A 20,526-nucleotide genomic window follows, 5' to 3' on the forward strand; every position below is an offset into this window, starting at 1 on the left:
CACATACACACACACACACACCGCCGAGCTCATCTTCTCACATGCAATGACGTCATGAAACCCAGGTAACACCAGGTAACGGGATCCACCCCGGGGCCTCCCCCCCCTCCTCCCCCCCCCTCCTTTCCCCCCCCCCACACACACCAACGCAAGCACCTGTAGGCGTTATCGCAGGACAGAGGGAATACCACCGGGAGAGGAAAAGCACTACCAAAAAGCCAGAGACCTCTTCTTAAACCTCAACTTCACCGAACTCAAGACCGCGATTGCGGGGAACACGATTCCCGACGACACAGGAATTGACGGAGGCCCGAATGACGGTAAGCAGGCTAGCTAGCACCGACGACGGGAATATGTGAATATGGATGATGTCTTGAATTATAGACACAAAGAGATTGTGTGGCAATACGAAAACGGGAATATGTGAGGTGGTGGTGGAGGTGGAGGGATCAACGGGTCAAGGGGGTGGGGAGTTCCTGCAGTGCTGCTGGGCTCAGGAGTTTAGCAACAAGCCAACAGCCTGTTCCAGGTCGTTGTTCGTTAGCTGTAGCGCGCGGATGGACTCGGCCTCCCCAAAGCCCATCGCCACCAACTGCTCAACCACCTCGCGGGTTGGGCCCGGCAGATGCGGGGCCGAGGGCACACCGTCACCACCGCCACCGCCACCGCCACCGCCACCCGTGGCGGCGGCGGCGGCGGCGGCGGCCGTGCGTCCGCCACCTCTCCGGGCCCCGGGCGCCGTACCGCCAACGGCGGCGGCGTTGGTGGCCGTCGGGTGGGCCGCCGGCGCCGCCGTGTCGCTGCTCAAGAGGGTTCCCAACGTGTTGGCGAAGAAGCGCCGAACAAAACTTGGAAACTGGCGGTTGGTCGGTTGGTTGGTTGGTTGGCGCAAGTCGAAAGGAAAGGAGAGGAAGAGGGGTTGAAGTTAGCGAATGTGGAGCAAAAAGGTGTTTGTCAGACACCCAAATTGATATGTGACCTGGTAAAAATAAGGTTAGCAAGTTTAGGGGTCCCGCGCGGTTCCCCCACACGCCACCGTACCAACCGCCACCGTACCAACCGCCACCGTACCAACCGCACCAACCGCCACCGTACCAGCCGTACCAACCGCATCATATCAACGATATGTACCCGGGAGACCGCGGCCAAAGGGGCTCCCCCCCGCCTACAGCCGCCCTCTTACCCTCAGCCGCTTGACTCCGAGCAGGTTGAACTTGTAGATCAGTCCAGCCACCAGCCCTGTACCGCCCACCAGCAGGGAAGCTCGTCCAGCACTCATCAGCAGCTGCAAGCCCAGCACGTAGACGAACACCTGTGGCGGCGTGGTGGTGTGTGTGTGGTGGTGTGTGAGGAAAAGGATGTGGTGGTGGTGGGGAGGGATATTAGGGTGTGTGTGTGGGGGGTTATGTGTGTGTATGTGTGTATGTGTGTGTACCGCGTCGGCTCAGCTCGGGTCGAATTTGGATTTGGAACGAAAAACGGGCAATGAAAGTGGTGGTGTGTCAGTAGCAGTAGCAGTAGGGAATTGGTCCGAGGGGACCCGACGTGGCATGCGGAGAGCAGAAATTCCCATGAAGTACGAAAAACAAGAATAGAGGAGCTTGTCTACCCTAAGTCTACTTTCAGCTGTTTGATGATGATCCTGTGCTTGGACGAGAATAGAGGATCATCATCTCAAGCACAGGATCATCATCCAACAGCAGAAAGTAGTGGTACTTCCTTTGGTAACAACGCCCCGAATCCATCACTAATCACTATCGGCACGATGCCATAAAGTGCACGTCTTCCCACTCGTACTTTGTCGCTCAGCCGCCAGCCAAAGACCACCATCTTGTTCGCGGCAGGCACTTGAAAATAGTACTGTACAAAACACGCAAAGACGATGCCGTACGGCCCCGACGGGCCCGAGGCTATGAACCCCGGTGCCCCCAGCAGGCCGCTGCGCCCCACCGCCCACTGCAACAACGATGACAGGAAGGTGCTGATGGCGGCGAAGGCGGCAAACTTGCTAGGGCCGGCTTCCCTTGGGGGTCGGGGGTCGGGGGTAGGGTCGGGGGTAGGGTCGGGGGTAGGGTCGGGGGTCGGGGGTCGGGGTCGGGGGGATGTTAGGGGGGGCCACAGGGCGCATGTGGGTCATGGAAGTGTGTGGGACTTGGGATGACACCCGTGCTGCGGTGTGTGGTTTCGGAACGGGACGGGGTAGGGACCACATGAAGTGTGCGTCGCGGCGGCTGTTGTGGGACACAGCTGCTTTACTCTGCTTCCCTTAGGGGGGTTGGGGAGGGGTTGGGGCGGGGGACTTGGGGTTTGGGTAAAACTGACGTACAGGGCGGAGGGACAGGGGTGTGTACAACGCGAAAGTGAAGTAGTAAGGAGTACGACGGTATGGATTTTTGTTTCAGAGCAAGTCCGAAAGGGGAGGAAAGGGAGGCGGCAGGTAAAAGGCGGGGCGTGTCCATGGCCGCCTGTGCCTTGCTTCTGCTGCTTCTTCTGCTTCTGCTTCTGCTTCTGCTGCTGCTGTTGCTGCTGCTGCTGGTGGTGGTGCTGCTGCTGCTGCTAACTTAGATGGATGTTCGGGGAAGAGGGAGGGTGTGCATGTGCTGCTCAACGGCTGAGTTTGGAAGCCAGTTGGCTGCTATATGGGGGCTTCTCTCAACCCGAGTATGAAGGGGCAATTAGGAGCCCTTACAGGTGCGCAGGCCAGCCCCCGGGGTGTGACAAAGTCGGTCAGGCCAAGAACGTGCGCCTGGATGCCTGGTGCAACTCCCTTGCTCCAAGCCCTAGATGTTTACCCACCGCTCTAGGATGCGAAAATAGTACATGAGCAAGGTTCCAAACACGAGCTCGGCTGGGCTGCGAAAAACCAAAGCGTGCGATAATGCCGCAGGCACGAGCTGCGTGCGACGCGATGCCCGCGCCGCCTGGCTGAGGATGGAAGCTCCCGCTGTTGCAAATATCAGCCCTTTGCTAACCGGGGCATGACCTGTGTGGAATGATTTCTGCGTTTAGTTTCCATGTCTACAACGCTTCCAAAACCGATAACACTTACGAAATCCTGTCCTTGTTGGCATCCTTAGGCCAAGAACGCACAATTACGTTGCCAACTATATGAAAGCCCTTGCGCGGACGGCCTCGCGATTGTGTGACCTATGCTTCGGTTGTCTATAGCCACCCAGGTGCAATAACAACATATCCTTGGTATCGGGCAGCTAAGATGTCCATTGCGTTTGGGGAGAAACAGGTGACAGCTCCGTCGGGATGCTTACAGCGACATGATCTCCCGTATATAGCAACTCTGGTGTATCGTTTAGACTTGCCGGAATACTAATAGGTAGGAAACACAACACCGTAAACAAAGTGGTGATAACGATGTGTCAAGGTATGTGTCCGTACTAATGTTATTAAAACCGGCTACGCGGCCACTGCCAAGTCCGTTACAGAACATTGTAGCCCCACGACTACAAGTAAGTATCTGTTTCACACATACACAAGCCCTTCTGTATCTGTGTGCAGCCGCTAACCACCGCCCATGTGCTCCAACCACGTTCCATTAACTTCCTGCGCCTGCGTCTTACATATAGTCGCACTTACATTCACACTTTGCCCACGACCCCACCCATCGCCACAGTCGCACAACCCCCCCACACACCTTTCCCCCCAAACCCCAACTCTTCCCCGCCCCACCCCCTCCCCAGGCACCTTCCGTTCGAGACCTTAGGGTCGCCCACACAAAAGTCGCCTATTGAAGCCCCCATGATAAGAAACAACAAATGCTAATGCCAGTGCTCTGACGACGCTGCCAGTGCTCTGACGCGGATGACGCGGATCCCAAGCCACCCTCCCCCGCTTCCCCCTCTCGCCCCGCTCTGCATTTCACAACGTCAACACGACGTCCCCCGCAAATGGCAACGATGGCTGCCGCAAGAAGTTGTCCCCGGAAGCACCGTTGGCAAGCCGTACACCGCAGAACAGGCAGTACGGCACCGGGGGACTCGTGTACAATTGGTGGAGTCGCCGTGTGGGCGGAAACAGGTACCTGTTGAGCACGGTCCAGAAAAAAAGGGGCAGGTTGCGTAGTTACGGCAGTAGCAGTAACAGTAGCAGCAGTGTAACTGTGCATGCGGCGGCAGCAGCAGCAGCGGTGGCAGCAGCAGCAGCGGTGGCAGCAGCAGCAGCAGCAGCAGCACATACTCCAGACGCACACACAACACAACCCATATCCCCCTTACCTGCGGGCACATACCACACAGTTCCAAACCGCTGGGGACTCGCACACCATCAGCGTCGCCCCGCAACGGGGCAGTGTCAACACCACGCGCTGTGGAGCCGCCGCCGCCACTGTAGCCGCCGCCGCGGCGGTGGCTGTCGTATCCGTCATCGTCGTCGCCGAGCCGAAAGCGCCTTGCTTCATGTTGCTGCTGTCATCCTTCCTGTCCTTGTTAGCATCATTTGTGGCAGTTACGGTTGTGGCAGTTACGGTTGTAGTGGTGGTTTCGAAGCTGCAGCACCACTCCGCCACCGCGGCGGATTGGAGCATGTCGGAAGAGGAGGCGGTGGATGAGGCGGCTGAGAGCGCTACCGGCTGGGGGGAGAGGAGGACGCTCTCGCGGGGCCGGGGCGGACAGTCCAGCGGCGGCGCCTCCCCTGTTGGTAATTAGTTGGTAGTTAGTTGGTTGATTGGTTGTAACAGATGCCGGGCAAAAATACGGTAGGGTGAGGTTGAGGGTGAGGGTGAGGGTGACACCCAACATATACATATACACATATATGCATATTCAGGTTAGACACTACTGGTAAGGTATGGACCATTGCCCCCGGGAGATCCCGGGATCGAGATCCCGGGATCGAGACCTGTCAGGGTCGAAAATCCTTTCGATGGTGGAAGGTGAAGTGTCCCTAGTCGATGGACGGTGGTGACCTGGGATAAAGTTAACTTGCGGGCCGACTAGGAATGGAGTTGGGCCGCCGATGATCCGGCAGATTCCGTTTGATGCCGGTAGTGGGTGCGGAACCTGAGTGATCCACTGAGAAGTTGACTAGGGTGACTGGATGAGGGTGCCCCGAAAAACCGGGGAAGGCAGGGTTTCGCAGGGTAGCTGCCACGGGTGAAGATATGACCCACTGTCCCACACATCATATACCCACACATATACAGACACATAAACAGACACATATACGGACATATATACAGACACGCACACACCAGTCCGAGGGTTCCTCCCACCGCTCCTTCCCTTCATCGCGCAGATGCACACATCCAGATGCAAATTACTTAACACGCAACATCCCCCCCCCCCCACACACAAAAGCACCGAATTATATCTGCCGCCTTTTGGTTAGCTTTGTCTCAGCCTTCTATCCCCTTTACTAACTTGCACATCTCCTTTCTACATATCCCTACGTATTACTAAACAATTCTATCATTACTACATATTAATATTTTCATTGCTATGTGTCTGTGTTACTGTAGTGTAATATGATAGTGCACGTAGTATTGGTATACAGACAGAAGGGAGAGGGATATAGAGTGTGTCCCACCCTAAAGCCGTTGCAGAGCTATTTGGAGCTCGAGATTACCCCCGGGACCCCCAGGTCCAAACACACACGGACACGCATACATACCGGCCGACAGGTAGACGCTGACCGTTAGCGGTAACAGCTCCGATTCCCGGAGTCTCGGATGCCGTACATGAAGTGTTACCCAGTCGGCCATTAACAGCTTGTATAGCGGCGGCGGCGCCGTCGCCGCTGCGGCCGGCGGCAACCGGCGCATGAAGTGCCCAATGCCGTACGACAGAGCGGCCCAGATGTGCGCCTGCAGCAACTCCCCTTCGTTGCGTGCGGCCGCGTCGCGGCACGCCAGCACCGCCGCTGGCGCCGCCACCGCCGCCGCCGCGGCGCCGCCGGCTTGCTGCAGCGCCGCCACCACGCCGACGTCAACGTCAGCCAACTGGTCCTGCGGCGCCGCGCCCGGCGGATCCGCCCGCGAGGCGGTGTACGACAGGGCCAGCCGCCGAAGCGCCGTCGCGCAGCGGAGGCCACACCAAGCCCAGGCCTGCTGTCCATTAAGCGCAATAAGTAAGGACCCGCCGCCCTCCATGGCGGCGGCCGCCGCCGCGGCGTTGTACGGCGCCTCCAGCGGCGCGATGAACCGTTCCATGGCGTCAAGCATCAGCTTGGTGGTTGTTAGTTGCTGCAACCGCCTGCAGTGTAGTTGGGTTGGAGAGGTGCGGAGCAACGGTTATCAAAAGTCGAAGTCGTCCTGAAAGTTGTTCCTGGGAAGGTGCCTGGAACAACTTCGAAGGACAAATATAAAAAAAACTTTGAGAACCCCGGATCGATTCCCATGTGATGTGATTTTTCTTACGCTGCCAACTTCGCCCTCCGTCGCTCCTCCGTATCCAGTCGGACCAGTGCCGCCAGACGAGCCCGACCCGGATCCATAGACGCCCCGTCGCCGCCGCCGCCGCCGCCCGGCCCCGCGCCGCCACCGCCGCCGTCGGCATCCGCATTGCCCGCATCCTCCTAGGGATGCCAATCAAGGGATACAGTTTGTGTGGTGTGGCTTGAGATGTGGATATGACGTATCCATCGGCATGAGAGATTGGTGTGAGAGTTGCAGGTTGCCGTCGACCGCACGTGACGAGGACGGACGGACAGACACACGCCAGGATGAACCCCCTGTCTACTTATCTTTTTACAAATGACAAAAATGTTTGCGGAGTTTCGGCAGTGGGGTTCGTTACGGTTAGGTACCCCGGTAGGCGTCAGGCCTGGATCGATGTGTAACAGATACACACACACGTTCTCTCTCTCTCTATCTATCTATCTATCTCTATCTATCTATCTATCTCACACACACACACACACATACACACACACACACACACACACACGCGAGTGCGCAAAACACAAGTAGTTCACACGCAGCTTACCGCGCCCTGAACCTGCTCCAACATAGCTGCGTCATCCGCCTCCGTCACCTCGCCGCCCAGAGTCACACAGTCCCACGCCTCCTCCGGCACTGGCGGCAGCGCCGCCGCCGCCACCAGCCCCGCCCGCAGCGCCAGCGCATGGAGGTCCCATAGACACGACGCCACCGCCGCCTGGAAGAGCAACCCAGAGGCCAGCTGCCGCGGCGACGGCAGCTGCGGCGACGGCAGCTGCGGCGGCTCCGCCGCCGCCGCCGCCATGCTGTACGGCGTCAAGAGATGTACGGTGCCGCCGAGGACGCGGCCATGGATCATGACGTTCTTGGCCATGTCCAATTGGCGAGTGGCTGTGGTGCGTAGCACCGCAAAAACCAGGCCGTTGCCACTGGCGGCGACGCCGTGTACGGCCTGTCGTGCAAGCGGCAGCGTTCGTACCTGCGCCGGCAGCGCCGGCAGAGCGCTGCTGCAGGGGTCCAGGCGATGCAAGCCATCAGTCACCTCCGTCAGCTGCAGCGCCACCCGGGGCGGCGACGGTGGCGGCGGCAATGGCAGCTTGAGCTCCGAAACCACCCAGCACTTGACGGTGCCGTCCGTACCGCCCGTGACGATCATCGGCTGACCAGCCGCCAATGCCACGCCGCTGCAATGGAAGGTGCCATGGGCGCCGGGCTGCAAGCAGCTGGCGGCGCCGCCGGCACGGCTGCACGCCACCGTCAGGTCCGCCGCACCATCCTTGTCCCGGTGCCGGTGCTCCTCAGCATCACCGCCGCCACCTGCAGCGGCGGCAGCGGTGACCACTGCCACAGCCACCGCCTCCGTCTCCGTCTCCTTTCTTTTCTTCTTCTTGGCCGCTGGTGAAGAAGGCGCCGCTGCCGTCGCCATCGGCGGCCCATCAGCCGCCGCCGTCGCCGCCACCGTCGTTGCTGCCGCCGTTGCTGCCGTTCGCGGCAGCCAGAGGCCGCTCCGCCACACGAACACCGCCCCACAGGGCTTCGCCGCCGCAACCAACAGACGACGTGCCCGGGGCGCATCCGAATGCACACCCTCCTCCTCCTCCTCCTCCCGCTGCTGCTCCCCGCTCGCCGCCGAAACACCGCCGCCGCCGTCAGCGTCACCACACCCCCTCTCCCTCTCCTCATCCCCGTTGCCTTCCCTCGCCGCACGCCCGCCGCCGTCACTACCCTCGCCCTCGCCGTCACCATCACCAGCGTGCGTGCCAGCAACCGCGGCGCCGCGCCGGCGGCGGCGGCCGCCGCCGCGGACCCGCGGGTCACTGGTACTGCTGGCGGCGGCGGCAGCTAGCAGCCAGGTGCAGTCCAGGGCAGTGGGCGCCAGGCCGTCAGGCGGGCAGACCTCTGCCAGGAGGGTGAAGTCTGAGGCTCGCGTCAGCGTGGCAGCGGCGGCGGACCACAACAGTACGGCACCGTCGGAAAGGCCCGTCAGCAGGAGTAAGCTGTCTCGTAGGCCCGCTGTGTGCGGCTGCGGCACCCGCCACTGCGACGGCGCCGCTGCCGCGGCCTCGACGCCTGCGGCGGCAGCACCGCCGCTGCCCTCGGGGGCCACGTGCCATGCTAGCCGCAGCACGTGCGCACCGCCCCCATGTATTCGGAGCGCACCCATCCATTGCAAAGCGAATGATGAACATGATGATGGTCCTGATGATGGGGATGGGGATGGAGAAGGGGACGGAGAAGAAGGGGAGGAACATGTAGCGTCACCGCCGCCGCCGCTGCCGCCGCCGCCGCCGTTACCACGTTTCCCTGGTTGCGCTGAGGGTGACTTGGGTCCTGGCCCGGCGGCGGCGGCGGCGGCTGCGACCCGTCCTCCGGAACCAGACCCCGCCGCGGCCGCCCCGCCGCCCACCTGCGGCCTGAGCTCGTACTCGTACGGCAAACCCAGACGCCACATGGTCACCTCGCCAAGCTTGTTGCCCACTGCCAGCACGCAGTAACGGGAGACGCCGTCAGACTGCACGGCAGCAGTACCGTCAGCTGCGGCAGTCACTTCAGTATCGGCGGCGGCGGTGGCGGCGGTGGCGGCGGCGGTGGCAGCGGCGGCCGTGGCGGCGACGCAGAAGGCCGGTGACCAGGCGAGGCAGGTAGCTGAGAGGGACAGAGAACGAGTCTCGTATATCGCAGTAGGTACGGCAGGACCGTTGCACACGTCAGATCCCGGACATTTCTCTAAGGAGATTTCCTGAATCAGGGGAGGCGGGGAACATGGAGGGTGACGGCGAGGGGAGAGCCGGGGAACATGGAGCGAGTGGAGGGGAGACAAAACCCACACGCCCACGCTGCGGCCACAGACACACCCCACACACCAAAGAGGAGCCACTGAACCGGCTTATATCGGCGTCTGCGATGGGATACCCCACATACATACATACATGCCTACGCAGAAGCCTAAAAGACACAAAGAAATCGTCCACATACAATCTAGCCCAGTCCTATCCCATGCTGTCCACTCCACCCCTAAGTGTGCTCCGCTTATCCGTCCTAAAATATCCTAATGAGTAGAGAGTACTACTACTGGAAAAAAAACCCTAAAACCCTAAAACCCTAAAACCCTAAAACCCTAAAACCTCAAAACCGTAAAACCGATGCAGCGACCATCATTCACTAACCCGGTGGTCGTCCTTAACGTAGCCAGAAAACCGAATGGCATACGACGGCGGCCTGGTCTTGGGCGCGGTCGCCGCCCGTTCCGCCGCTGCCGACGATGACCCCACGGACCCGTGGGTCACGTCCATTCGATAACGAAGTTTTGTACGGCGACCCCAAAGAGCCAGCTGTTGTTTCATATTTCAGTCAGGGAGGAGGAAAGCGGGAAGTATGGGAGGGAGAGACGAGGAGATGATAATGGCTATCATTATATCATTATATACATTATTATTATTACTTAATTATTATTATTATTATTACTTAATTATTATTATTACTTAATTATTATTACTTTATTCTTATTATTAGTTTATTATTATTATTATTATTACTTTATCATTATTATAATTTATTATCAACATCATCTATTTATATACTTTTATTATCATTAACGAACGGAGCGCAACCAGGAGACTCGTCGGGCAGTTGGTGCTCTGGACGCATCGTATCGCACAGTCATTTCTTTGTGTAACTTTTGCATTCTTCTCCTCCTCCTCCTCGTCATCATCATCATCATCATAAGTCTCCCTTCCGCCCGTCCCTTTCTCCTTTTAAATTGTGAGACAACGTTAATATCATCTCCCCCCCTTTTCCTTCTTTAGGTATGAAACCCATCGTCATCATGCAATCCCCCACCCCCCACCTCCATTCCCCCCCACCCCGTCTCCAGCCCCTCACCGTGGTTTCCCACGTCTCCCGACAGGAGCTGCCTCCGGCTCCAGGCCCCTGTCCCATCCCCTCCGCCGCCGCCTCCGCTGCCGCCGCCGTTGCCTGGACAGGAAGCGCGCCTGGAGCGCCCTCCTCCACCGTCCCTGTCGCCGTCCCCGTCTCCGTCGCCGCCCCCGCCGCCGCGACCTCGCCAACACCGCCCTCACCATAACCCATGAACAACGTCCCTGGGATGTCGAGGTAGCGGGGGATGGGGAAGGAAAACCAGTTTTGATGGTGGTCATGGTAATGGTGATGGTGGTAGTGGGGGTGGTCATGATGGTGAGGATGATGACGATGATGCAAGGAGATGCGAAGACTCGCAGCTGGCCCCACCTGCATGCCTACAGACCAAACCACCAACTGCTGACGGAGAAGGGAAGGGAGAGTGGGGGTGCGGGTGGTGGGAAAGAAAAGAAACACAAGCTGGGAGCCTTTCTAACAGGACATGGCGAGATGGGGACCAGGACATGAAGGGCCGTTCAAGAAAAGGAAACCCTTTGTAGGTAGTATAAAATAATAATAATAATAATAATAATAATAATAATAATAATAATAATAATAATAATCTTTACCACTGAGCTGCCGAGGAAAGGTTCGAGGGTTAAGGTATGCGGGGGAAACCGGAGGGTGGACGGGGCGTGAAGAAAATGGAAGGGAGAAGGGCGGAAGGGCGGCACCAACAGTTGTCACACTAACCGACTAACCGACTAACCGACATTATCAGCATCACAACACAAAGAAAAAGAAGACACAGACAGCAACCTCAATCCATCTCCATCATAATCACATATCCACAGCCCATGGGCCCACAAAAAAGGCTCTCAGGTTAGACACTACTGATACGGCAGGGACCATTGCCCCCGGGAGATCCCGGGATCGAGACCTGTCAGGGTCGAAAATCCTTCCGATGGTGGAAGGTAAAGTGGCCCTAGTCGATGGATGATGGTAACTTGGGATAGTGTTGACTCGCGAGCTGACCAGTAATGGAGTTGGGCCGCCGTTGATCCGGCAGATTCCGTTTAATGCCGGAACCTGAGCGATCCCCACTGAGAAGTTGACTAGGGGGTGACTAGATGAGGGCGCCCCGAAATACCGGGAAAGGCACAGGGTTTCGCCAGGTAGCGGCCGCAGGGTGAAGATATGCCCCACCCTGTCCCACACATCAATAAAGCCACATGTGAAATACGTACATACATACGTACATATGTTCCTACACGCACATCTGATCCGAGGGGTCCTTCCTTCCTTACCTTGCACTCCCGCCGCCTCCCTGACGCCTTGCCGCCGCTTCCCCGACCACATCACGCTCTGTAGCTGAGTTGCCCGATTGGTCCCGACGTTGGCAGCTGTAGCAGCAATAGCAATAGCAGCAATAGCAATAGCAGCAGCAACAATAGCAGCAGCAAATGAACAGCTGCAGTAGTGGCCGTAGCAGCAGTAGCACCAACGGACCACATGTAATCCGCAAAGCTCGAACATCGGGAAGGAGTCATGAGGAAGAGGTTAACAGAACATGCAGCTGTAGCAGCAGTAGCAATACTATCAGTACTAGCAGCAGTAGCAGTACTGACAGCTGTAGCCGTATTAGCAGCAGTAGCAGTACTAGTAGCAGTTGCAGCAGTAGCCGCACACAGATGCACCGGCAGCAAAAAAGGATAGCCGCAACCGCACAACTTACACAACATACAATGTATAGCGGAAGAGGGGACACGATTTGGGTAAACGGATATCAGCAGCAGCAACAACAGATGAAGCAACATATGTAGCGGCAGCAGCAGCAGCATGTAGCAACAACTCCTCCCCTTCTAACCTCGAAGTTTCCTCACCCAACTTTTGTAGATAAATCAACATTGCAAGTATGCCGTACCTGCACCAAAACCCACACGCTTCGCCAATCTCCCTCCCTTCGCCTCCCGCTCCCCTCCTCAATCCCCCATCACCCCATGATTCCTCCCTGCGCACTGACCTGCCTCTGGTTGACCAGACACGTTCCTGTACGACTGAATCACCAGCCGTCGAATGTTGGTCTTGGTGCGGCTCTTGACCTTCTTATCTGCATGTCCATGAGGAGATGAGTGCGGGTCCAGTGTGCAGGGTGAGTGAGGTAGGTAGGATTGGAGAAAAAGAGGTGGGAGGCGGGGAGCTGGGGCGGGGAGAATAAATGGGGGAGGGGGGTAATACGTGCACATGCAAAGTCAAGGAAACAACTGCGATGCCTGTGTGCATGTGCCGTGTATGTTTGTGTAGGGTGTGTGTGGAGTTTGTGTGTGTGTGTATGTGTGTGCATGTGTATGATGTTTGTGTTGATGGTCTGAGCCAAGGGCAGGACCAGGCGTGAGCCGCTGGCTATGCGGTGCTGCTGTGACACCCACACCATCAAGTACTCCAGGTGCTCGCTTGCCCGGGAAACACACGCATATACACACGTACATTCGTACAATGACATCTATAAATCTAGCTAGCTTGATCTGTCTGTCGGTTTGTCTCTTTGTCGCTCCGTACATATTTGTGTCCATCCGCACATCCGTACATTCACCCCTACCTCCGTCGGGCGGCAACAAGCGGCCAAACAGCTCCATGAACTCGCCGTACGCCTGTACGAATGCACGCAGGTCAGCACCGCGGAGGTGCTCCCCCCGAGTGTACGACGGCAACTCGGAGGGGTCGTACTTTCTGCGAAGCTCAATGTACCTGCATATTGGCCATGATAGTGGCCAATATTGTTACTGTTGCTGTTATTAAGAAAAGAGATAATGATACATTTCATGTAACTTGCTGTGTGCTTATTATGAGGGAAGAGAGAAAAATCGATAATCAAACCCTACAGAATTTTCGGTGGGCCAGCCCCCTCAGCCACTCCCACAATCCCCCATTTTTCCGACTGTCAATTCCAGTTGGCTGCCTGGCAGGTACTACACAGCCGCAGCCGCAGCCGCAGTAGCAGCAGCAGCAGCAATAGCAGCAGCAGCAGCTGGTGAAACTGCCGTACGTCCTCTTGTTCATAATGACCATGTGGCCCAACCCGGGCTCCAACCCTCTTCTTCATTACAGTCCTCACTGCCACTGATGCATATGAACTCTGCCAGGTACCTGTTTTTTACTCTTTTTTTTATTATAGTAGACAAGTATACCGTAATAATACACACACGTCCTCCCGCACACACGCGCACGCACACACAACACACGCACACACAACATATGCACACACATAACTCTCTCAATTCATATGCACGTCTCTACACACCGGCATAGCACAAGTTGGCAGAGTACCGAGCTGGAAATTGGCAGACCTGGAGTTCGAATCCCAGTGTCGGCGTCTAGAGTTATATAAGACGTGAGTCCGGGTCCCACAGCTGGTCCCACTCGGATGAAATCGAGTGTCAAGATGTCTTCTAATGTTGATGACACAGTCTAGGTTCCAGCAGTGTACTGGGCGGTTACAGTGGGAGCCAAATGAGAAGACCTTTTCACTGGTGGTGGAATAAGTTTGTAAAGGGCTTGGACCCGGCTGCATATCAGATGGCGACTTGGTTTAATAAAATTATGCTCAGACAGCCCTCCTCTTTAAACCGCGGCCGCAGCAGGATCCGCAAGGAAAGAGTGGTGGTTGACACCGGTGTGAATGCATTGCATTGGTACAGAGCATGCTGTACAGCATGCGCGCGGTGGAGCGAAGAGGTTTTGCTTGGCATCTCAGCTGGCATACGTAACTGACGAGAGGATTCGAACAGGTGACGGCGCCTTGCGATGATGTTGGTTAGCAGTTGACACTGATCGATGATGGAACGCCCTTCCTGGAATGAAGTGCTTCGGCGGTCGCACCCATAGGGGGGGGGTAGCGCCCCCGGTCGGGGTCAGGCCAGGCAGATGTGTAACAGTCGTTACATACATACATACATACATACAGCATGCATACAGGAGATCCCGGAATCGAGACCTGTCAGGGTCGAAAATCTTTTCGATGGTGGAGGGTAAAGTGGCCCTAGTCGATGGACGGTGGTGACCTGGGATAAAGCTGACTTACGACCTGACCAGGAATGAAGTTGAGCCGCTGTCGGTCCGGCAGAGTCCGTTGGATGCCGGTGGTGGGTGCGAAACCTAAGCGATCCACTGAGAAGGTGACTAAATGTGGGTGCCCCGAAATACCGCAGGGTTTTGCCGGGTAGCAGCCACGGGTGAAGATATGGAGCCCCTGTCCCACACATCATACATACACACACGCATACACACACATATGCTAACCTCTTGTACACCAGGTAACCGCCGCGCTTGGTCAGTGTGGAGGGGTCGTCCAGATTCATGGCCGGGTCCAGCGCCTCAAACACGCTACGGCTAGCAGCCGCAATGGCAGAAGCAACTTCCACACGGACAGCGTCCTCTTCCTCACGCGGCGTCGGCCGCCGTGCCTGGCTGCTGCTACTGCCGCCACCGCCGCCGCGCCTGCTGCGCCTGCTGCGCCTGCCGCGGCTGCCGCGACCGCCGCCTCTCCCTCGGCCACCGCGACCACGCCTGTTCTCAACGGAATAGCACATACATACATACATACGGGCCGACGACATGACATGCCGTCGATCACAATGGCGGAAGGTCACAAGGAAGGTCACAATCCCACCCTCACCGTCCCGCCTCCAACGACTCACCGCCCCTCGTTGCCGCTATCGCCATCATCTTCCACGATGTCCTCGTCCTCGTCGTCAGCATCGCCGCCGCTTCCCCCCTCCTCCTCCTCCTCCTCTTCCTCCTCCGCCCCGAGCGACCCGCTCTCGCTGCTGCCCCCACTCTCCTCCCCCGCCACGGTGCCCAAACTGAAATCCGAGGAGCCATCACCGCCGCCATCGCCGTCGTCGTCGCCGCCGTCAGGGCCGCCAGCGGCAGCGGCGCCACTGGCGTGACGGCGGCGGCGGCGCCGCCGCCGCCAGTGCAGAGCCCCCTGCGCTGCGTCCCCTCCGTCCTCCCCTCCGCCGTGGTCGCTTTCGCTGCTGTGAATGCCATCGGCCCCGTCAGCCGCCGCCGCCACTGCACTGTCAATGACCTGCCGCCGCGCGGCGGCGGCAGCGCGCACCGCCGCTGCCCTGGCTGTACGGCGTGAGGCGGTGCCGGGGGTACCGGCAGTGCGTTCAGCTCGATCCACCCCTGCATCCAACTCCCCTTCGCCGCCCCCGGCGTCAGCGTCGCCGCCGCCGTCGCCGCCGCCACCAAGAGATGTACGGAGCCGCTGCCGTACTCGGCGCTTGGCTTCGACATGAATTCGCTTAGCTACAGGACGGCCAAGAACGAGGTAATGAAACACGAGGCTGATCTTATTAAAGGTGCATGACGCACGTGAGCGCAGTTCATTAAGCATGTGACGCCATGCCACACCACCATGTACGGCATGTACAGCAGGCACACGCACATAAGATTCTCCTCGCGCGCACACGACAGAAAAGTACATATACACGAACACATACACACACGAGACTCCCGCCCAGTCCAATTAATACACGAACACTACACACATACACACACGAGACTCCCGCCCAGTCCAATTAATACACGAACACTACACACATACACACACGAGACTCCCGCCCAGTCCAATTAAAGCACGACTCTCGCGCTCGCTCACCCGCACCCTCCTGCAGCTTCTCGCCGTACAGGTACATGAACTCGCCGTACGCTTGGTCGTACATCTTGAGCTCCGTACCGCGGACGTGTTCTCCGGCTTGGTAAGTCCGGAGGGTGGCGGGGTCAGCCGAGGATATGAGCAGGAGCCAGCTGCACACATATCGGGATTGGGATCGAGGGCGAGGAGTGATGGTAGCGGTGGTAGCTGTTGTAGCGGTCATTATAAGCTGCTGATAGAGGGCCATGATAACAAGACAGTAAGGGAAGGATAGATAGACAGGCAGACAGACAGATAGACAGACAAACAGACAGGAAGGCTCCTAGGTATCTTATCGCAATCTGCAACATCAGAGCATCCTTGTACCATCGTACTCCAAATTTGTACATAATTAAAACATAATTAAAACAAATATCAAAAATATATTAGAGTAATAAAAAGATATAATGATACATATGATAATATGGATATAATACTAGGTATAATGATTAATATAATAATATATAATATAATAAAGGTTATGATAGCAATAACAACAACACAATGATTCCGAATCAGTCAAAACATCAACACGGCAAGCTACTGAAGGTTTAAGAAAAACAGTCAAGTCAACAGGAATATGGAATGGCATTTCATTAAAGGCAATACAAGGAGAAATCACCAAACCGAAGAAATCACCAACCCACCACCACCAACCACCAACCACCACTCAGCCCAACGCACCGACTCAAAATCATCCCCGGCGCCGCCCTCTCCAGGCTCGTCCCGCCCTCATCGGGGTCCAGCCGTGTGTCGTACTGTCGGAAGGTGTCCGGATCCGTACCGGAGAAGTCCATGGGAGGTACGGCACTCTCGCCGCCCGCAGCCCCTACCCGGCTGCGTCGGGGTTTGGGTACGGCACGTGGCTTGCGGGGTGAGCTGAACCAGGGGGGGGCCAGGAGGGGGGGAAAGGGGTAGGGTAGGTAAGGAGGGAGGGGGTTGGGTGGTTGCAGGAGGAGTCAGCCGTGGTGGTTCTTTCCCCCATCCGCCCCCATCAGCGCTTCTAATCTTTTCCCCCTTTTTTTGCCCCTGGCGAGAGAAAAGGAAGCAGGGTTAAATGGCGCACGGCGCAGAGCTCGGCAGGCAGGCAAAGAGGAGGTGGAGCCGCCAGGCAGGCAAAGAGGAGGCAGGCAGGCAAAGAGGAGGTGGAGCCGCCAGGGGCGTTTGTAAACAACGAAGCGCAAAGAAGGCAAAAGCCATTGCCACTGCAAAAAGGCATAAGAGAAAGGGAAAGGAGTAGGCGGTAAAACCCTCATCATCCTGGACGACAAAAAAGTAAAAACAAACACCGTGCAGGGCAGCGGACGCACCCCGCCTTAGTCGCCGCCGCCGCCGCTGACCTGCGCCTCCTCGCCGCCGCCGCCACCGCCGCCACGGTACCTTTTCCCCCCTCCTCGTCCTCCTCCTCCTCCTCCTGGTCCTCCTCCTCCTGCTCCTCCTCCACCTCGTCCCTCATCCTCTCAGCTCCCTCTGCAACCGATGATCTCCGTTTCATCACCCCACCATCGTCCCCCCCGCCGCCGCCGCCGCCGCCAGCCCCCGCGGGCCCAGCTGCTGCAGCATCACCATCGTCGTCGTCTGCGCCTCCGCGGCCGCCGCCGCTTGTCAATGTACGGCGCCGCTTGGCGGGCTGCCGCTGCTGCTTGCGGCCATCAGCGGCAGCATCGCCGGCGGCGGCGTCATCCGGCTCGCTGGCGGCGGCGCCGCCGCCGCCGCCTTGGCTAGCAGGCGTTTCCAAGGGCATTGGACAGCGGTTGAGCAGTGGCCGGCAGCGTTGCTTCGCCGCCGTGTTGATGTGTTTGCCTATATGTATGTGAACATCGTGGAAGTTTGGCCATATGAATGTCCCGTTGAGGACAATTTTGTGTTGGGAGCGGCAGTTACGTGGCGGCGCCGGATTTACAACGAGGGCGGAGTTGGTTTTAATCTTAATAATTGTAAATCTTAAAATTTACAACATTGAGTTGGTTTAATCTTAATAATTATAAATCTTAAGATTTACGACATTGCGTTGGTTTAACCTTGGGGCGTCACAAGCCCCCACAATGATGTGCGTTGCGGTTTACATTGCAAGAAATAGCTTGCAGGTGCCAGTTGCAGGGGAGTGGAACAGTGTTACCATACACCCTTTTACTACAGGATGTTTGTCGTACACGTCGTATGCTGTGATGGTGGTGGTGGTGGTGGTGTGCCCTGAGAGTCAACGACGACGACGACGACGACGTCCGTCAAGTCGTGTGAGTTGTGATGTCGCGTGGCGGTGGTTGTGCTGGTTGTGGTGGTGTTAGGTTAGGAGGCAAAAGGGGCGAAAGGAAGGAAGTGCTGCTGCTGCTGTTGTTCTACGGTTGGTGTTTATAGGTGTGGTTGTAGTTGTAGTTGTGGCGGTTGGGCGTTGGCTAGGGGCAAGGGGCGCCAAGTAAGAGTCAATGTGCGAGGGAAAGGAAGTGAGCAGACGAATACAATAAATACATCACTGTTTGGTTCGTGGGTGCCCTCCTTACCGCCACCCAAAGCCCCCCCCCCCCGCCTGCCCCCCTAACCCCTTTCCCCCAATCCCAGCCACCCACACAAACCCCACACAGGACCCGTGAAGGTCAGGAAAAATAACTTTCCCTGCGACTAAGGAAAGAGTAGCAAACAAAATACAAACATAACACAAAATAATGACCGCGCCTCTCTCACTTGCGCCCTCCGGCAACTTCTTGCCGTACAAGTACATGAATTCGCCGTACGCCCTCTCGTACAATTGTAGCTCCGTGCCGGTCATGCGCTCGTGGAGGCCGTACGAGTGCAGAGTTGCGGGGTCGGTGGCCCACAGCAGCTCCGAGAACCTGAGATCCAGATGACGGCGGGTTTTAGGGGGTTTGGTTTCGGAGGAACCCCGGGGTGAAAGGGGGACATGACATGAATCGTCGGGGGATGGCGCGCCTTAAAACCCTAAAACCCTAACCATTAACCTGAAGGGTGCCGGGGGGTTTGAATACATGCAGCGAAGGTGGGGTGTGGATGCCAGGTGTCGGTCTAAGGTACTTTTATTATACCTATATTTAATTTATTATTAAATATAGTAATAATATATTTTACTATATTACTGTATTTAATTAATATATTATTCAAGTAATACAGAACTGGTATAAACTAGTACACCCAGGGTTGGAGGCCGCGCAAAAAAATTCTTGCAAGTACCGCAACCTTTAAAGGTCAGCCCCTAAAGTATCAAGACCTCCTGCTCTGTCCGTCCCTTCACGCTGCTACGGATCTGTCTACTTGCCTGTCTACCTGTCTGTCTGTCTATCTGCTCTCTCTCTATATATCCCTATCTATCTATATCTATACCTATCTATATCTATCTATCTATATCTAACTATTTATCTCTACGCCTATCTGTACGCCTGTTTGTCTGTCTCTACGTAATCCTTGACTTTGCTCTGTCCGTATGTCTGTCTATTTGTCTATCTAATGCAAATAGGTCTATGTCTATTCCCCTCACCTCCTGGAAATCATCCCCGGCGCCGCCCTCTCCAGGCTCGTCCCGCCCTCGTCGGGATCCGGCCTTGTGTCGTACTGTCGGAAGGTGTCCGGATCCGTACCGGAGAAGTCCATGGGAGGTACGGCACTCTCGCCGCCCGCAGGCCCCCCCCGGCTACGTCGGGGTTTGGGTACGGCACGTGGCTTGCGGGGTGAGCTGAACCAGGGGGGCCAGGAGGGGGGGAAAGGGGTAGGGTAGGTAAGGAGGGAGGGGAGGGAGGGGCTTTTCCTTCCCGCATCTCGTCCAGAGCACAAAAAAGGCCATGTATACCGGCATGTAGAGACCGACAGACAGGCAAACTGAGAGAGACATTACTTCCCCTCCAGCAGTGCCAGTACGAGCACCAGGCAGGTGCTAATTCGCTCGCAGTTGAGGCAAATGACCATGTCGTATTCTTTCTTTTTTGGGGGGGGGGGAAAGGAAATTTCAGGCAGTTGTACCAAACGGTAGCCGGCGCCCGGGCGACTTTTGGTTATGTGCTCGTGTGAATTGGTGATCTGATCTGGTCTGATTTTTATTTGATTTTTATTTGATTTGCTATAGGTCATACCTGCCTGGTACCTCAGAGTCATCCGGGCCGCCGCCGCCGCCGCCGCCGCCGCCACGACCACGACCACGGCCACCTCTGCCGCCAGCCGCCGCCGGCTCCCTCGTCACACCAGCCCCCACGGCAATGCCGCCGCCGCCGCTGCCGCCACCACCACCTTCCTGCTGCCGCTGTATCTGGTAAGGGTGGTCATATTCGTGGTTCGCGGCGGCGGCGGCGGCGGCGGCGCCGGGAAGGGCCCAGCTGGGTGACGTCAGTAGGTCAGGATGGGAAACTCCTTGGAGTACGGCAAGACGTCCTCGTACGGCAGCCCACAGCCAGACGCCGTCCAGCTTGAGTAACTTGAACTCCGGCGCGAAGGCGCGTAGCTGGTGGTTGTGGTGGTTGTGGTGGGCGCGGCAGTGGAAGGGAAAGTCACGCGGGGGAATGGGAGGATGGGCGAGGGGGAAGGGCGGGAAAGACGAACCACGAACGAGTGAAGGTGGGAGTGAGGGGGAGTGAGG

General features: G+C 57.2%; 1 protein-coding gene across 1 annotated transcript; it reads right to left on the reverse strand.

Moving 5' to 3' along the window:
- Positions 1-493: 493 nt before the first annotated feature.
- Positions 494-19,632, reverse strand: VOLCADRAFT_118724 (uncharacterized protein; the record flags this gene model as incomplete). Its single annotated transcript, XM_002954396.1, has 22 exons — positions 494-856; positions 1,184-1,312; positions 1,951-2,023; positions 2,797-2,983; positions 3,945-4,036; positions 4,230-4,582; positions 5,645-6,203; positions 6,368-6,525; positions 6,936-9,128; positions 9,556-9,720; positions 10,271-10,488; positions 10,637-10,666; positions 11,554-11,649; positions 12,270-12,356; positions 12,846-12,994; positions 14,546-14,812; positions 14,944-15,379; positions 15,912-16,060; positions 16,632-16,826; positions 17,258-17,750; positions 18,630-18,778; positions 19,438-19,632. Coding segments are annotated over 22 exons (6,735 nt in total), but the record flags the coding sequence as incomplete, so codon positions are not given.
- Between the last annotated feature and the right edge of the window lie 894 nt (positions 19,633-20,526).

This window comes from Volvox carteri (assembly GCF_000143455.1).
Source record: "Volvox carteri f. nagariensis unplaced genomic scaffold VOLCAscaffold_42, whole genome shotgun sequence".
Lineage (NCBI taxonomy): Eukaryota > Viridiplantae > Chlorophyta > Chlorophyceae > Chlamydomonadales > Volvocaceae > Volvox > Volvox carteri.